Consider the following 12,317-nt stretch of genomic DNA (forward strand, 5'->3'; position numbering starts at 1 on the left):
TTCTACCATTAGCCTCTGTGCTGCTCTGGCTTCCGGTGAACTTTTGTGCCACGCCATGGGGCACATGTGTGTGTAACGGAGAGTAAAAGGGTGCTGATTTATTACTCTGCTACGTGATCTCTGCTCTTTCCACCAGCATCTTTTCTTTCAGGAGGGTTCCCTTTGTGCTGGTTTTAAGTAGCGAGCTCAGAGAGGAGAAAGGGAGGATTAGCAATTAAATACGCTCTGATGATGGCATGGTTGTGAAGGAAGGAGGAGGAAGGAATGCTCCATAGTAATGTACTTTTGTTTTCTTTTCTCTTTGCTTGTAGGACAAAATCTGCCAGGGAATCGGTGTTTTGAAGACACTTACAGCTTTTAATCCTCGTTCCCTTGGGAATACAAACCTTTCTAATCATGTCACCGGCCATGTGGAAATGGACTTGCCTGGTTTCACACCTCCTGCTATCCACCACAGTGTCGCCTCTTGGTAGGCAGCAGCCACTCCATCCAAAGAGGTCCTTCATCACTTTCACTAGAGACCAAGCAGAGGGAAACTTCAACCACTTGGTGGTTGATGAAAGAACTGGACTCATTTACTTGGGAGCTGTCAACAGGATCTACAAACTCTCCAGTGACTTGAAGGTCATGGTGACCCACCAGACTGGTCCTGAGGAAGATAATCCCAAATGTTATCCTCCCAGCGTAGTCCAAACCTGCAACGAACCCTTGACGCGCACGAACAACATAAACAAAATGCTCCTCATAGACTACAAGGAGAATCGGTTGATAGCCTGTGGGAGTCTTTACCAGGGCATCTGCAAGCTTTTGAGGCTAGATGACCTCTTCAAGCTAGGAGAGCCCTACCACAAGAAGGAGCATTATCTCTCTGGGGTGAATGAGAGTGGCTCTGTTTTTGGAGTCATTGTTTCTTACAGCAACATGGATGACAAGTTGTTCATTGCCACTGCCGTGGACGGCAAACCTGAGTATTTCCCCACTATTTCCAGCAGAAAGCTCACCAAGAATTCCGAGGCAGATGGGATGTTTGCATATGTCTTTCATGATGAGTTTGTGGCCTCTATGATCAAGATCCCCTCAGACACCTTTACCATTATCCCTGACTTTGATATCTACTACATCTACGGCTTCAGCAGTGGTAACTTCGTCTATTTCCTGACTCTGCAGCCTGAGATGATCTCACCACCTGGCTCCACCACGAAGGAGCAGGTTTATACCTCCAAGTTGGTCCGGCTTTGTAAGGAGGACACAGCCTTTAACTCCTATGTTGAGGTGCCCGTTGGCTGTGAGAAGAACGGAGTGGAGTACCGGTTGCTCCAGGCAGCCTACTTGTCTAAGGCTGGATCCATCTTAGCGAGGTCTTTGGGTGTTGGCCCTGAGGATGATATTCTCTTCACAGTCTTCTCCAAGGGACAGAAAAGGAAGATGAAGTCCTTGGATGAGTCTGCCCTTTGCATCTTTGTCCTGAAAAAGATCAACGATCGCATCAAGGACAGACTGCAGTCCTGCTACAGGGGAGAGGGGACGTTAGATCTGGCCTGGCTCAAAGTCAAGGACATTCCCTGTAGCAGTGCGGTAAGTGAAGCCCCTAAGCACCCAACCTTAACCTCTTCATCTCCTCACAGATCTTAAAGCATGGCTCAACCATTAGAACAGGGACCAAGGAACTGAGACTGCCTCGTCCCAGTCCGGGCTCTGTGTCCCCCATCACCTAATTTAACCAATTTGCTGGTTGTCCTTGGTTTGCTCATGGATGAGCAGAGGAAGGTATCACTTTCTGACCTCCCCAGGCATGCTATGTTTGCTGATGAACTAAGCCAAGGGGCCTTGAAATCTTTAGGAGGAGTTTGCCTGTTGTAGTTACTTCACTGTGCAATTCATTAGGAGTGAAATGTGCAAGACTGCACATTTCCTCGTGCAGTTTTGGCTCAAACCTAAACCAAAAGAGGACTGGTTTCTGTGTCTGCTGGTGTAATTTTATTTCCCTGGGCTGCAGTCAGAGCAGGATTTGTTCAGGGAGCTTTGTGAAGCCAGGGCTTCGTTTCTTCTAGGGCTGAGGAGCACTGGTCATTAACTATCAAAGTCCTTGTCTTCTGGTTTCCAGCCAGCTCTGTGTTGCCTCTGTCCTGAAAAATTAAGGCCTGGGTACAGATCAAGGATTAAATGCTGCAAGATTTAAGGGCAGGACTGGGGAAGAGGCTGGTCTACCTTACCTACAAATGGTCTTAAGAAATTGTCTTAGTTTATTCTGTGGGTTCACTAAAGTGTCGTTGCAGAAATCCGCGTCAGCCCCACCGGCGTGCGGCTGCCTTTGATACCGTGTGCAGGAACAGCATCACAGCCGGCACGGCACTCGGGCTGCTGGAACAGCTTCTCCGGGCTTTGATTTCCTTCCTTAATTAGCTCTTTCAAGTGAGAGGCAAGTTCGAGTCTGAGCTAAGGGAATACGGAGAAACACCAGAGCGTTTTCCTGCCCCGTAATCTGAAGGAAGTCAGGGCTTGGGGTATGGGATTGCTCCAGCTTTCATTTGTACTCAAGCCTCCTTTGCTGGGGGATCCCTGCTGCAGGACAAGGATGGACCAAGAGGAACGCAGTTGGAAATTTAATTGCAGGGAGACTGATCCTGCCTTGCTCTGCCCTCAGCATCATTGCTTGACCTTGTACTGCTCTCATACTCTCACACCCAACGTGCAGAGGGATGGGTCCTTCCTTTTAGTCGGGATCTCTTCTGCCTAGACCTGCAAAGCTCCCTGTGGGGTATTGCCCAGGGAGAAAGGCTGTGCCCAAATCTGACTTTGATTTTTTTGTTTAGCCTCAAGGCCTCTGCACATTCAAAGAGCTGACTTTAGATTTAAGCTGGGAGCTTCCCACTGGAGTTTCTTTCCTGGGCTATTAAGGCTCTCCATGCATTTGCAAATCTGCTTTGCTTGTGCTCCATACTAATGTTTGCAACACTGGACCTCTGAAATCAGAAGGTTTGAAACCTCCCAGTCACCTGGCTTCTGTGGCTGTAGACAGAAGCAAAAGGCCAACAGCCTTCTTGTGTCCCTTGGGGTGAGTCCTGGAACGAGAAGACTGATATATCAAACTGAATTTGGAGGGACAGAAATGCAGAGGTTCAGGAGAGGACAAGGAGCCAGGAACTGGGTGACACAGTGGGAAAAACTGTTAAAGCATATTTGCAACTGCATTTCTTCACTGTGAATCAGAGATGCTAATGCTTCCCAGCTGGAGAAGGAGCCTGGAGAACCTGGAAGAGAAAACCAGGAGTCTGAAAAGTGTAACTAAGTGGGCTGTGCTCTCCTTAAATGAGTCTACTTAGAGCTGCTGGCAAGCCCTGTCTGAGATCAGCTGTGCTGCCCGAGGGAAGAGGTATTAGTGACTTGGCTGCTGTAAGGGTTGCAGCGTCCAGCCGCTAAGCTTGGAAAATATTTGATGGTTGGTGAAGTATTTTGGAGCCTGGATATATGTCTGTGAGGGCCTTGTCTCCTTTGCTGATGTCCTGCTTGCCAGCCATCCACCAGCACTTCTGCTCTGCCTCTTAGCACATGTGTTTGAAGCAGCTCGAAAACCAATTAGGAAGCCATCAGGGAGATTTTCCCTGGTTTTGTGTGGATGTCAACTATTTCTCTGCTGGTGCAAATAGAGGCTTAACCTGCCTGTGATCAAGGCTGGACCTGAACTTCAGCTCTGCTGCTCTGCCTTCAGCAGTGGAACTCCTGCATGTGAACAGATCTAGCTGACGTGCCTGGCATTGAGCAGATGGGTAAAGATGAGCTGTGGGAAACCCTCACCGAGCATTGCAGAGAAACACTGTTAGAAGACATATTGCAGCTCTTCTTTGTGGTATTAACTGTAGCACTATGGATTATGGAGCTGGGCTCACCGCACTCTCCTCGCATCTTGGTGCATGGTCAGGTCTGGCTTTTTTTAGCAAATATTTTTCTAATAGGGCAATAACTGACTCAAACAGAATCCATGTGCTTGGATGCTTCAGCTCCTGCCTTGGTGTAATCCTTGCTCAAGGCTACTTTAGGGCAAGAGAAGTCTCTTAGGGACCATTCCCAGCACAGCTCTCCTAACCTGCAGTATGCACACAAATGATTACAGGGATGCGAGGGAATGGTGCACTTGGCCGGAGTAGTATGGTGCTGAGTTTGTAGCCTCTCTGGTCAGGCAGCTTTGTTGGTGCAGCTGGAGCTGGGAAAGTTGAGGTCAGGTAGGATGTGGCAGCAAGCTGGACTGGACATGCTGTGTCTCATGGTCAACATGCAGTGGGAGGCATTGGGTGTCCAGATGGGTTGGATGTCCTGGGGACTCGCCCTGGTCTGGTTTGCAAACCCGATGTGAAGGCCAAGGATGGAGACACAACCGTGCAATGAGACTGTGCTGCTCTCGTGCCAACCGCGTGTGCGTGTTGCAGATGTTAGCAGTGTGGTAGAATTTCCAGAATGGGAAATGCAAAAGTCCAGAGGTGAATGGAGGATCCTCCATGTTCATTCCTCCCCTGTCCCTGTGTTATAGCTGTCCTCCTATTAATCTTCAGCATAAATCAGGGTGAAATGATGAATTTTTATGTCTGGGCAGTTGATTTGCAAATTGGTGATGTTCACTCAGGTGATGAACAGTTCCAGGTAATACCTCTCTGGTTTTCCTCTCTGCAAGTACAGGGTAATAACTTATATTTAAACAGTACACTTGACCCCAAACGCTTAGAAATTCATATAATCAGAGAAAAATGAGGCTGGGAAAAAAAAGGAGTCTTATGAGGTCATCTGATTTGCCCTTCTGTCCTACTTATAACATTTCTGACAGATGTTTGTCTCACCTGTTCTTAACCTCCAGCAATGGAGATTCCTCTCTCTCCCTACATGATCTGTCTTTGCTGCTAGGAAGCTTTCCCTCATGGCTAATCTAAATCTCCTTTCCTGGTACTGAAGCCATTCCCACTTGCACAGCCACAGAGAGCACCTTCATCCCCTTCGGCTACCTGGCAAGAGCATCACGTGCCACCAAAACATGACCACTTCTGTGGTGCAGTGTGGTGCATCAGTGCAGGGAGCAGAGGGAGCGAGGCTGTACGGACATGCAGGACGTTGGCAGAAGGAAGGGTTGTTCTGGAAGGAAAAGAAAAATAGGCTTCTTAAAACAGAAAACAATCTTCATGTTGGATAAATGTTTAAATACGCTTCGTAAACTTTGTGATTAACTGTTGATACAGTTGGGAAATGTGGGTTTGAGTTTGTTGTTTGTTTTTTTTTTTTTTTCTAAAGGCCATTTGGGAGAGGATGGAGATGTAAATGGGTCATTTCAGTGCAAGGCTTGATTATTGGGATATTTGTTGATTTTCAGTAACATGGAACAGAATTAACCGTAGGTGAATTATGAAGCCCAGTGAAAATTGCACTACTGGGATGCTCAGTAGTGGAGGCTGGGGAGCCTTCTCCTCTGCCTCCGGGAGCAGGCAAGTGAACTTTTATGTGGGACATGCAAGCACGGATGAAGAAGAGAGATGGTATTGAAGACTGCCCCCAAAGCAGCATGAGCATGCCAGGGGAGATGTGAGAGGAACAGGGATCCTTGCTGGAGCCTTGGCCATGTTGCTGGAATGCTATCCCTGCTGTTGGCTTAGGAGCTGGTTGCAACCCAGGGCTGCTACTTGGGAGATCCTGGTCTCCTCATCAGCTTGATTTGCCTCACAGCATCATCTGCCACTCTGCAGCCTGACAGACTCCAGTCCCTGAAATGCAAAGGTGTCACCTCCATCGCAGTAGCTTTCACCAGATACACAGTGCAAATATCTGTCCAAGATAATCAAAGTGTCTGTCCCCAACTATCGCCTGGCTTCTGCCTTTTGCCGGTATTTTCTTTTCCTTGTGGTAGGAAATGGAGTTTGACTGTTTAAATTACTGTATTCAATCTCTTCCTGTTTTTCATGGCAGAGCTGTCACTTGGGGGAGAAAAGAAATGTTTTTGAAGCTGACCAGCCAACAAAAGGCCTCGTGTAAAGAGCTGGACAATATTTTTCCAACACTTTGCTAACAGAGGGCAGGCGAGGTGGGAGTTTGAGACCAGAGTCATTGTCTGATGAGTGACTTGGCTATAAAGGCTTCCTGTCCTAACGCTTCAAGGCACACCTAAGTCAGTAACTCCCCAAGACATCTTTGCAGTTACCAATGCCCAGATCCCTGAGAATCCTGCATCTCTTCCATACATCTGTTCTTCAAGTGGACTCTGCTGTCCTACTCTCTCTGCTTTCCCTGCATCCCCTCTACCCATCCTAGATGCTTGATGTCCAGCAAGCAAGCAGTGCTGTACCTGTGAGGTTTAGCTGGGTGTGGGAGGAGGTTGTGGAGGGCATATTTCTGATTAATCCTTCCATGGACGGCTGTCAGGATGCCAGTTGGGTGCACAGCCATTTTGCTTTGGCGGCACGAGCACTTCACCCCAGGATGAATGCTGCTTGGTCCTTGGGGATGATCCATGGAATATCTTCTGCTCCGTGCCACCAGATTGGGAAGGGCCATTTCTAGCTCAAGCAGCAGTCAATTTGATTTCTGGCAAAGCCACTGTTGGTGATGAGGTGGCCACAATTTTTCTATAAACAGTCTGTTTCATGATTCTCATCTTCATCTCAGGGCTTGCAGTTTTTCATTGCTGGTGTTAACAGCACACAGATCTGGCAGAGCACCTCTGAGACACTAAGATGAAGAGCAGTATCACTCCTGTTTCACAGTAAAACTTGACTTGCAGTGTAGTTGCAGCTCAGGGACTCCTGGATCTTAGTGCTGTGCCCAACATTCCCAACTGTTGGAAGAGGGAATATCATCCTTGCTGTTGTGTTTCTCTCTAGTATGGGGGACAGCAAAATAGAGTCTATTAGAAAGAAGGACATGGGCTGGAGTTGATGGAAGGAAAGGGCCTTTCAAGGAAAAAAATCACTTTAACAACTAAAAAGTGAGAATTGTCATCTCTATCTGCCATTTCTCCCATCGTTTTCCCTTAGAAGGGAAAGGTTGGGTGAAAGGGAGTGTTACCTTTTGCTCAGCCCTTGGGAAGAGGAATGCATGGAAGGAAGTCCATGCGATACTGCTGCTTTGACATTTGCACACGCAGCCCCTGCCCGTTTCTCCTGGCTGGGTTGGCCAGTACGTGAGGCTGTCGCTTTCCCAGGGTAATGACTCAGAGTCACAGGAATGAGCTATCGGTTTCATTAGACCTCGTAGTGTCCCTGCTTGCCAGTCGGGCTATCCTAAGTAAATATCTGTGGGGGTCAGTGCCACTCGTGCTTGCACAATAGGTCTTTTTGTTCATCTCCACTGGATAGACCATGCACAAGGATTTTGTGTACATGTCATTACTCCAAATTATACAGGCTAGTGTTTCTGATCCAAAGGGCTCACAGTCAGTGGAGGTCAGTTCTTGGTCAACTTTTAACAGTCCTTCCCTCTTCTTCCTCTGAAGATGCAAGCAAGAGCAGGAACCAAAGGGAAAAAAATGACACAGCTCAGTCTGTGCAAAGGCAGTAGCCTCATAAATACGGTAATGCCTCTCTGGGAATGCTCACTGGAGACTCAGAGATGGAGCAAACAGGCTTGTTACTGCCAGATCTGTATTTGTATAATTAGTCACATCAGTTTGTGTTGGATGGGAGTGTGCGTGCATGTGTGCAGAGCGTGTTGTCGGACAGACTTGCTGAGCCCAGCAACTTTGATGAGAGGGGACAAGCATCCTCCTCCAGTGCTGGGAGCTGGAGTGGATGGAGGGTTTAATGGGAGAGGGAATATGGCCAAGGGGTATGGCACTGGCTTAGGGCTTCTGCAGCTGAGCTCTGTGATTTGCAGAACTCTCCCATGCACCTTCCCAGTCCTCATTTCACCATCTCCAGCGCGCCTGACCGTCACCTGCCCTGCAAAGCTGGCTATGGTCGGGGATGCAAGACACTTCATCGGGGAGAAATGACATATTACCTTTCTAGGTGAGGCAGCTCAGGTGAAAGTGGAGCAGGGAGCTCTCTCCAGTGACACAGCTGGTATTTCTCATGATTATTGTCAGTGGTGGAAGTAACCAGAGATGTCTGGGGCCGTGCTCCTCAGGCTAATGGAGAGCAGCTGAGTTCAAATCTCCACTGCTCTGAGCAAGGTCCTGGCCCCTCTGTAACTGGAATTAGGAGTGTCTCCTCAACTCTTCCTCTGTGAGGTGAGCAGGCAGGCTCATTAACTAATTAGCACTAATTTATTGATTAGCATGCCCAGCATTCATGCCAAGGACATGACAGTCAGGGTCTAATGGAGCTGCGGGAACGAGACCCTCCTGGCTTTTCCATCGACGTACATGCCTATGGCTGAACAGTGCTGGGTGAGAACTACAGAACTTCTCCAGCATCTGCATGAGCCCTTAGTTCAGTCTGGCTACAGGTGCTGGCAACATCCCAGTCCTCTGGGCATCCTCAAAAGCCCACTGCTTATTCAGGTGGGCATGTATCTGCTAACGTGGTGAGAGCTCATTTGCAGGGGCTTCTCAGGCACCGCGTGGGTTCATCTTTACTTTTTCCTCAGTGGTGGTCCTTCCTCCCACATGTCACCTTTCTGCTTTCAGCCAGCTGGGATAAGGACGCTTCCCTGCCTTTGCAAAGTGCTCTGCACTCCAGGCAGGCAAAAAAGTGGCTTTAGAGGCCCTGGGGGAGAGAAAAACAAAAACTCTTAAGCACCTACATCAACTGAAGCTTGCACTTAAGGGCTATAAACCAGGGACTAATTGCATGGAGAAGATGATTGCATTTGAGGTATTAAGTATGTTCCCCAGTATTAAACACCTGCCCTTGAAAGGATACTTCCAGATCAGTGTGCATGCAGAAATAACGCTGGCTGTAATTAATTGCCTCTTTATCGCACCCCCACCCTGCAACCTCTCTTTCCAAAATCCTCATTGTTTGTCCTGGAGGAAAAAACCAACTAAACAAACAAGCATGCTTTGGTAACAGCCTCCTTCTCCAAACTATTTACTTGCTGAGCACAAAGCAAGAGGAAACCCTACGCCTTTAAGTGGCTGGGTGCCAAACCCGTGCTCAGCGCTCTTCTTTCCCGGCTCCTCGTGTCTGGTTGACCCTGTTCACACAAAATGTTCATTGAGGATGGAGCAGAGCCCAAGGCTGCTGAGTCGCTGTTGTGTCTGAGATATATTTCAGGCGTGGCTCCCTCCCCCACCATCAGTCCCATCTCTGGACCATGCTGGCTCTGCCTGAGCAGCTCAGCATCTCTCAGCATCAGCCCCGGATCCTGGTGGTCCTCCCGTAGCTGCTTCTGCAGGTGAACAAGGTGCCAGCTTCTCCATCACTGCTTCTGCCATTTGCCTGTGCTCCTTGCAACATGGACAGTGAGATTTGTTTCTGGGAAGTGATTTTTCTGCTTCCCCTGCCAGAGACTCAGGCTGTTTTCTTCTGTGGTTGAGCCCTGCGGTTGCTCATGGCTCAGCCTTGCATTTTCAGAAAGCTCCTTGTGATCTCTTCACATTCTCTTCCACACTGGGAGATCAGCTTCTTCACAAACCTGACCTCATATTGCCCCTCCAGGAGGTCGCCTTGCAGGCCAAGGGGAATGCTTGTGCAACAGCTTTTTTTTTTTTGATAAAAAAAAACAGCAAGCAAAACCCAGCCGTCCTGGAAGAGCCAGAAGCAAAGGGACTCCAGCTCTCTGCCTGAGCCTGATGCTATTTAAAGCACCTCCGGACTGGGGGCAACTGGGCACGGGAGTTTGTACAATAACCGTTCTGTTGAGGAGGGGGTCGAGGGTATGCTGGGTTCAGCATTGCTTTCTGGGCCAAATCCTGCACAGACCCTTTCTCGCGTGCCTGATGCAAGTGTAGCTGTTGGGGTGAAAAACAGTGCGGGGTCTGTCTTAGTACTTGGAGAATTAGCTAAGATGTTCAGCCCCCGAGGAACAATCTGATGCACGTGTCTGTATTTATTCTGTATTCCAGGATATACATGACAAAACTTTTTTCCCTCTGAAATAAGCATGTTTCTCTATTTATTCAGATTGCACAGAAACATGGGTCTCTGTTATACTAGGTAGGATTAATAGATGTTGGAAGTGTTCACCCTGAAGACTGGCCAATATGAAGATAGACACGAGAAAGGCCGTTGTTCCTACAGAGAGATGTCCAAGTCTCATCTGACTGTATTTCTACCCCAGACACTCCCAGCCTGGCGTCTGCGTGGCTGTGCTAGTGTGGGATGTGATTTTCCTGTAAGTTTTCATGAGAGAGCAGTTTATCAGTGCTGACCCAGTCTTTGGTTAACGTGACAACAGCTTTGGGACAAAACGTGGTGTTTGCAGAGCCAGCATGGACCTGGGTAGGTATGTCCAAGTTAAAGATGGAGCTGGGGACCTGAGTGTCCTGCACACATCTACCTCTGAACTGCCCTTCTCTTCAACTCTGCTTTATTGCACAGATAAGCGTCAGCAAGTGGAGGAAGGCGGTTTGCTGAAACACAGATCTTTGTTGCATCTTTCTCCTGCAGAGAGCTACACCATACGTAAGACCTAACGTCTTCCCTGTGCCACCAGCACCCAGTTGCTTAAGTGTAGGAGCTAGCAAACATTGCAGCCCCAATATTTTCTGCTCTATGGTGCAGATTCTAACAATACTTGAAATATTTAAAGTACTTGAAAGGCAGGAAAAGCAAGACACCCAGATGGGTACGCAATTAAATGGTAGCACTGCAGAAAGACAGAGACACCTCTGTTTCTTCCATGCAGTATTGGAGCTGGCATAGCTGATAGAGCGTGCGGGTGACATTAGATCAGTAGGAACAACATTGTATTTTCCCTGTTTCAATGTCATTACCCCGTCGTTGTCAGTGTTCCAAAATATAATAGGATTGGTTCAGCTGATTTATCCTGTAAACAAGCGATATTAGCCAGGCGCGTATTTAGACAGAGAGAGAGAGTGGGAGAGGCCGAGTGAGGGAGCGTGCAGAAGGGAATAATAAAAATGTGCTCCTCCTAATGAGGGAATGACCCAGCACTTACCAACGGGTTGGGGCCGTTGCTCAGGATCCCGCGCCAAGAAACGCAGGGCTGTAATTGTCACGGTGTCCCTGCTTCCGAGGGCCGGCCGCTTGCACAGTCCCGCTTGCAGATGCAGGAGGAGTTTGAGCTCAATGGCTGGAGTGAATTTATACTCGGCTAACGCGAGTGTTCCGAATTCCTCAGGTACCGAGATCTGCACAGGTAGAGCCAGCAAGTGGGAGATTTTTCTTTTCAGGGCTCAAGTGCTTTAGTTTGTTGTTTAAACTCATAATCAGGCTTCTTTAAATTTAATTTCCGTGAGATGATAGGACCGGACACGACTTGGTCTTGAAGGTAGATTTAAATTAGATCTAAGGAAGAAATTCTTCACTCAGAGGGTGGTGGAACACTGGAACAGGTTGCCTAGAGAAGTTGTGGAAGCCCCATCCCTGGGAGTGTTCAAGGCCAGGTTGGATGGGGCTTTGAGCAACCTGGTGTAGTGGAGGGTGTCCCTGCCCATGGCAGGGGGGTTGGAACTAGATGATCTTTGAGGTCCCTTTCAACCCAAACCATTCCATGATTCTATGATTCTCCCTGATCCAGATTAACAGCCCTGGAGCTCGGTACGACCCGTCGTTATTTGATGAGCAAGCTGAGGACACTTGTAGGCAACCAAGCTCACTTGATTTCCCCGTGCTGAAGAGCAACAACATGTAGATGTTGTTCATGACAACACTTAGCCTACCTTCGCAGGACCGCGGTGAGGCTTAATTAATGCTTTTAAGCGGCTCTGGGATCTCCGGGTGAAGGTGTCACTTGCATGCAAAGCAGCCGTGTTGTTTAATTTATATCGCGCTGTTGGTGCGTGTGGCATTTTGCAGCCCAAATGATAATTTTGTCTGTGTAACAAAATAATAATTATAGTAATTGTGATTCAGTGGAGAATCCGTGGTGGTGCCGGCATAGGGGAGGCAGCTGGACTCTATCCGGCAAGGTGCTGGTGTGCGTCACTGGAATAGGAATGAGGGGTGCCTGGCAGCTGCCAGAAATGCTTCAGAAATCCTGGTTTAACCATTCTGCTGCCAGCAAGTATTGGGAGATAATGGGTCAGGCATGTTGTGTCTGAAAGGGCATGTAGTGATAGGACAAGGGGCAATGGCTTTAAACTGAAAAGGTGGCTTTGGATTAGATATAAGGACGAAATTCTTCCTTCTGAGGGTGGGAAAGCACTGGAACAGGTTGCCCAGAGAAGCTGCGGCTGCCCCATCCCTGGAGGTGTTCAAGGCCAGGTTGGATGAGGCTTT

The 12,317-nt window shown here is 48.4% G+C and overlaps 1 protein-coding gene across 1 annotated transcript in view; it reads left to right on the plus strand.

Annotated features, from left to right (window-relative positions):
- The first annotated feature begins 396 nt into the window (after positions 1-396).
- The window catches only part of PLXNA4 (plexin A4), a 451,603-nt gene continuing 439,682 nt past the window's right edge, over positions 397-12,317 (plus strand). Inside the window, exon 1 of the mRNA XM_086611134.1 lies at positions 397-1,575. Within this exon, the coding sequence (XP_086467260.1) occupies positions 397-1,575 (1,179 nt within the window). The remainder of the gene's footprint in view (positions 1,576-12,317) is intronic.

This window comes from Tauraco erythrolophus, chromosome 4, assembly GCF_009769465.1.
Source record: "Tauraco erythrolophus isolate bTauEry1 chromosome 4, bTauEry1.pri, whole genome shotgun sequence".
Taxonomy (NCBI): Eukaryota; Metazoa; Chordata; class Aves; order Musophagiformes; family Musophagidae; genus Tauraco; species Tauraco erythrolophus.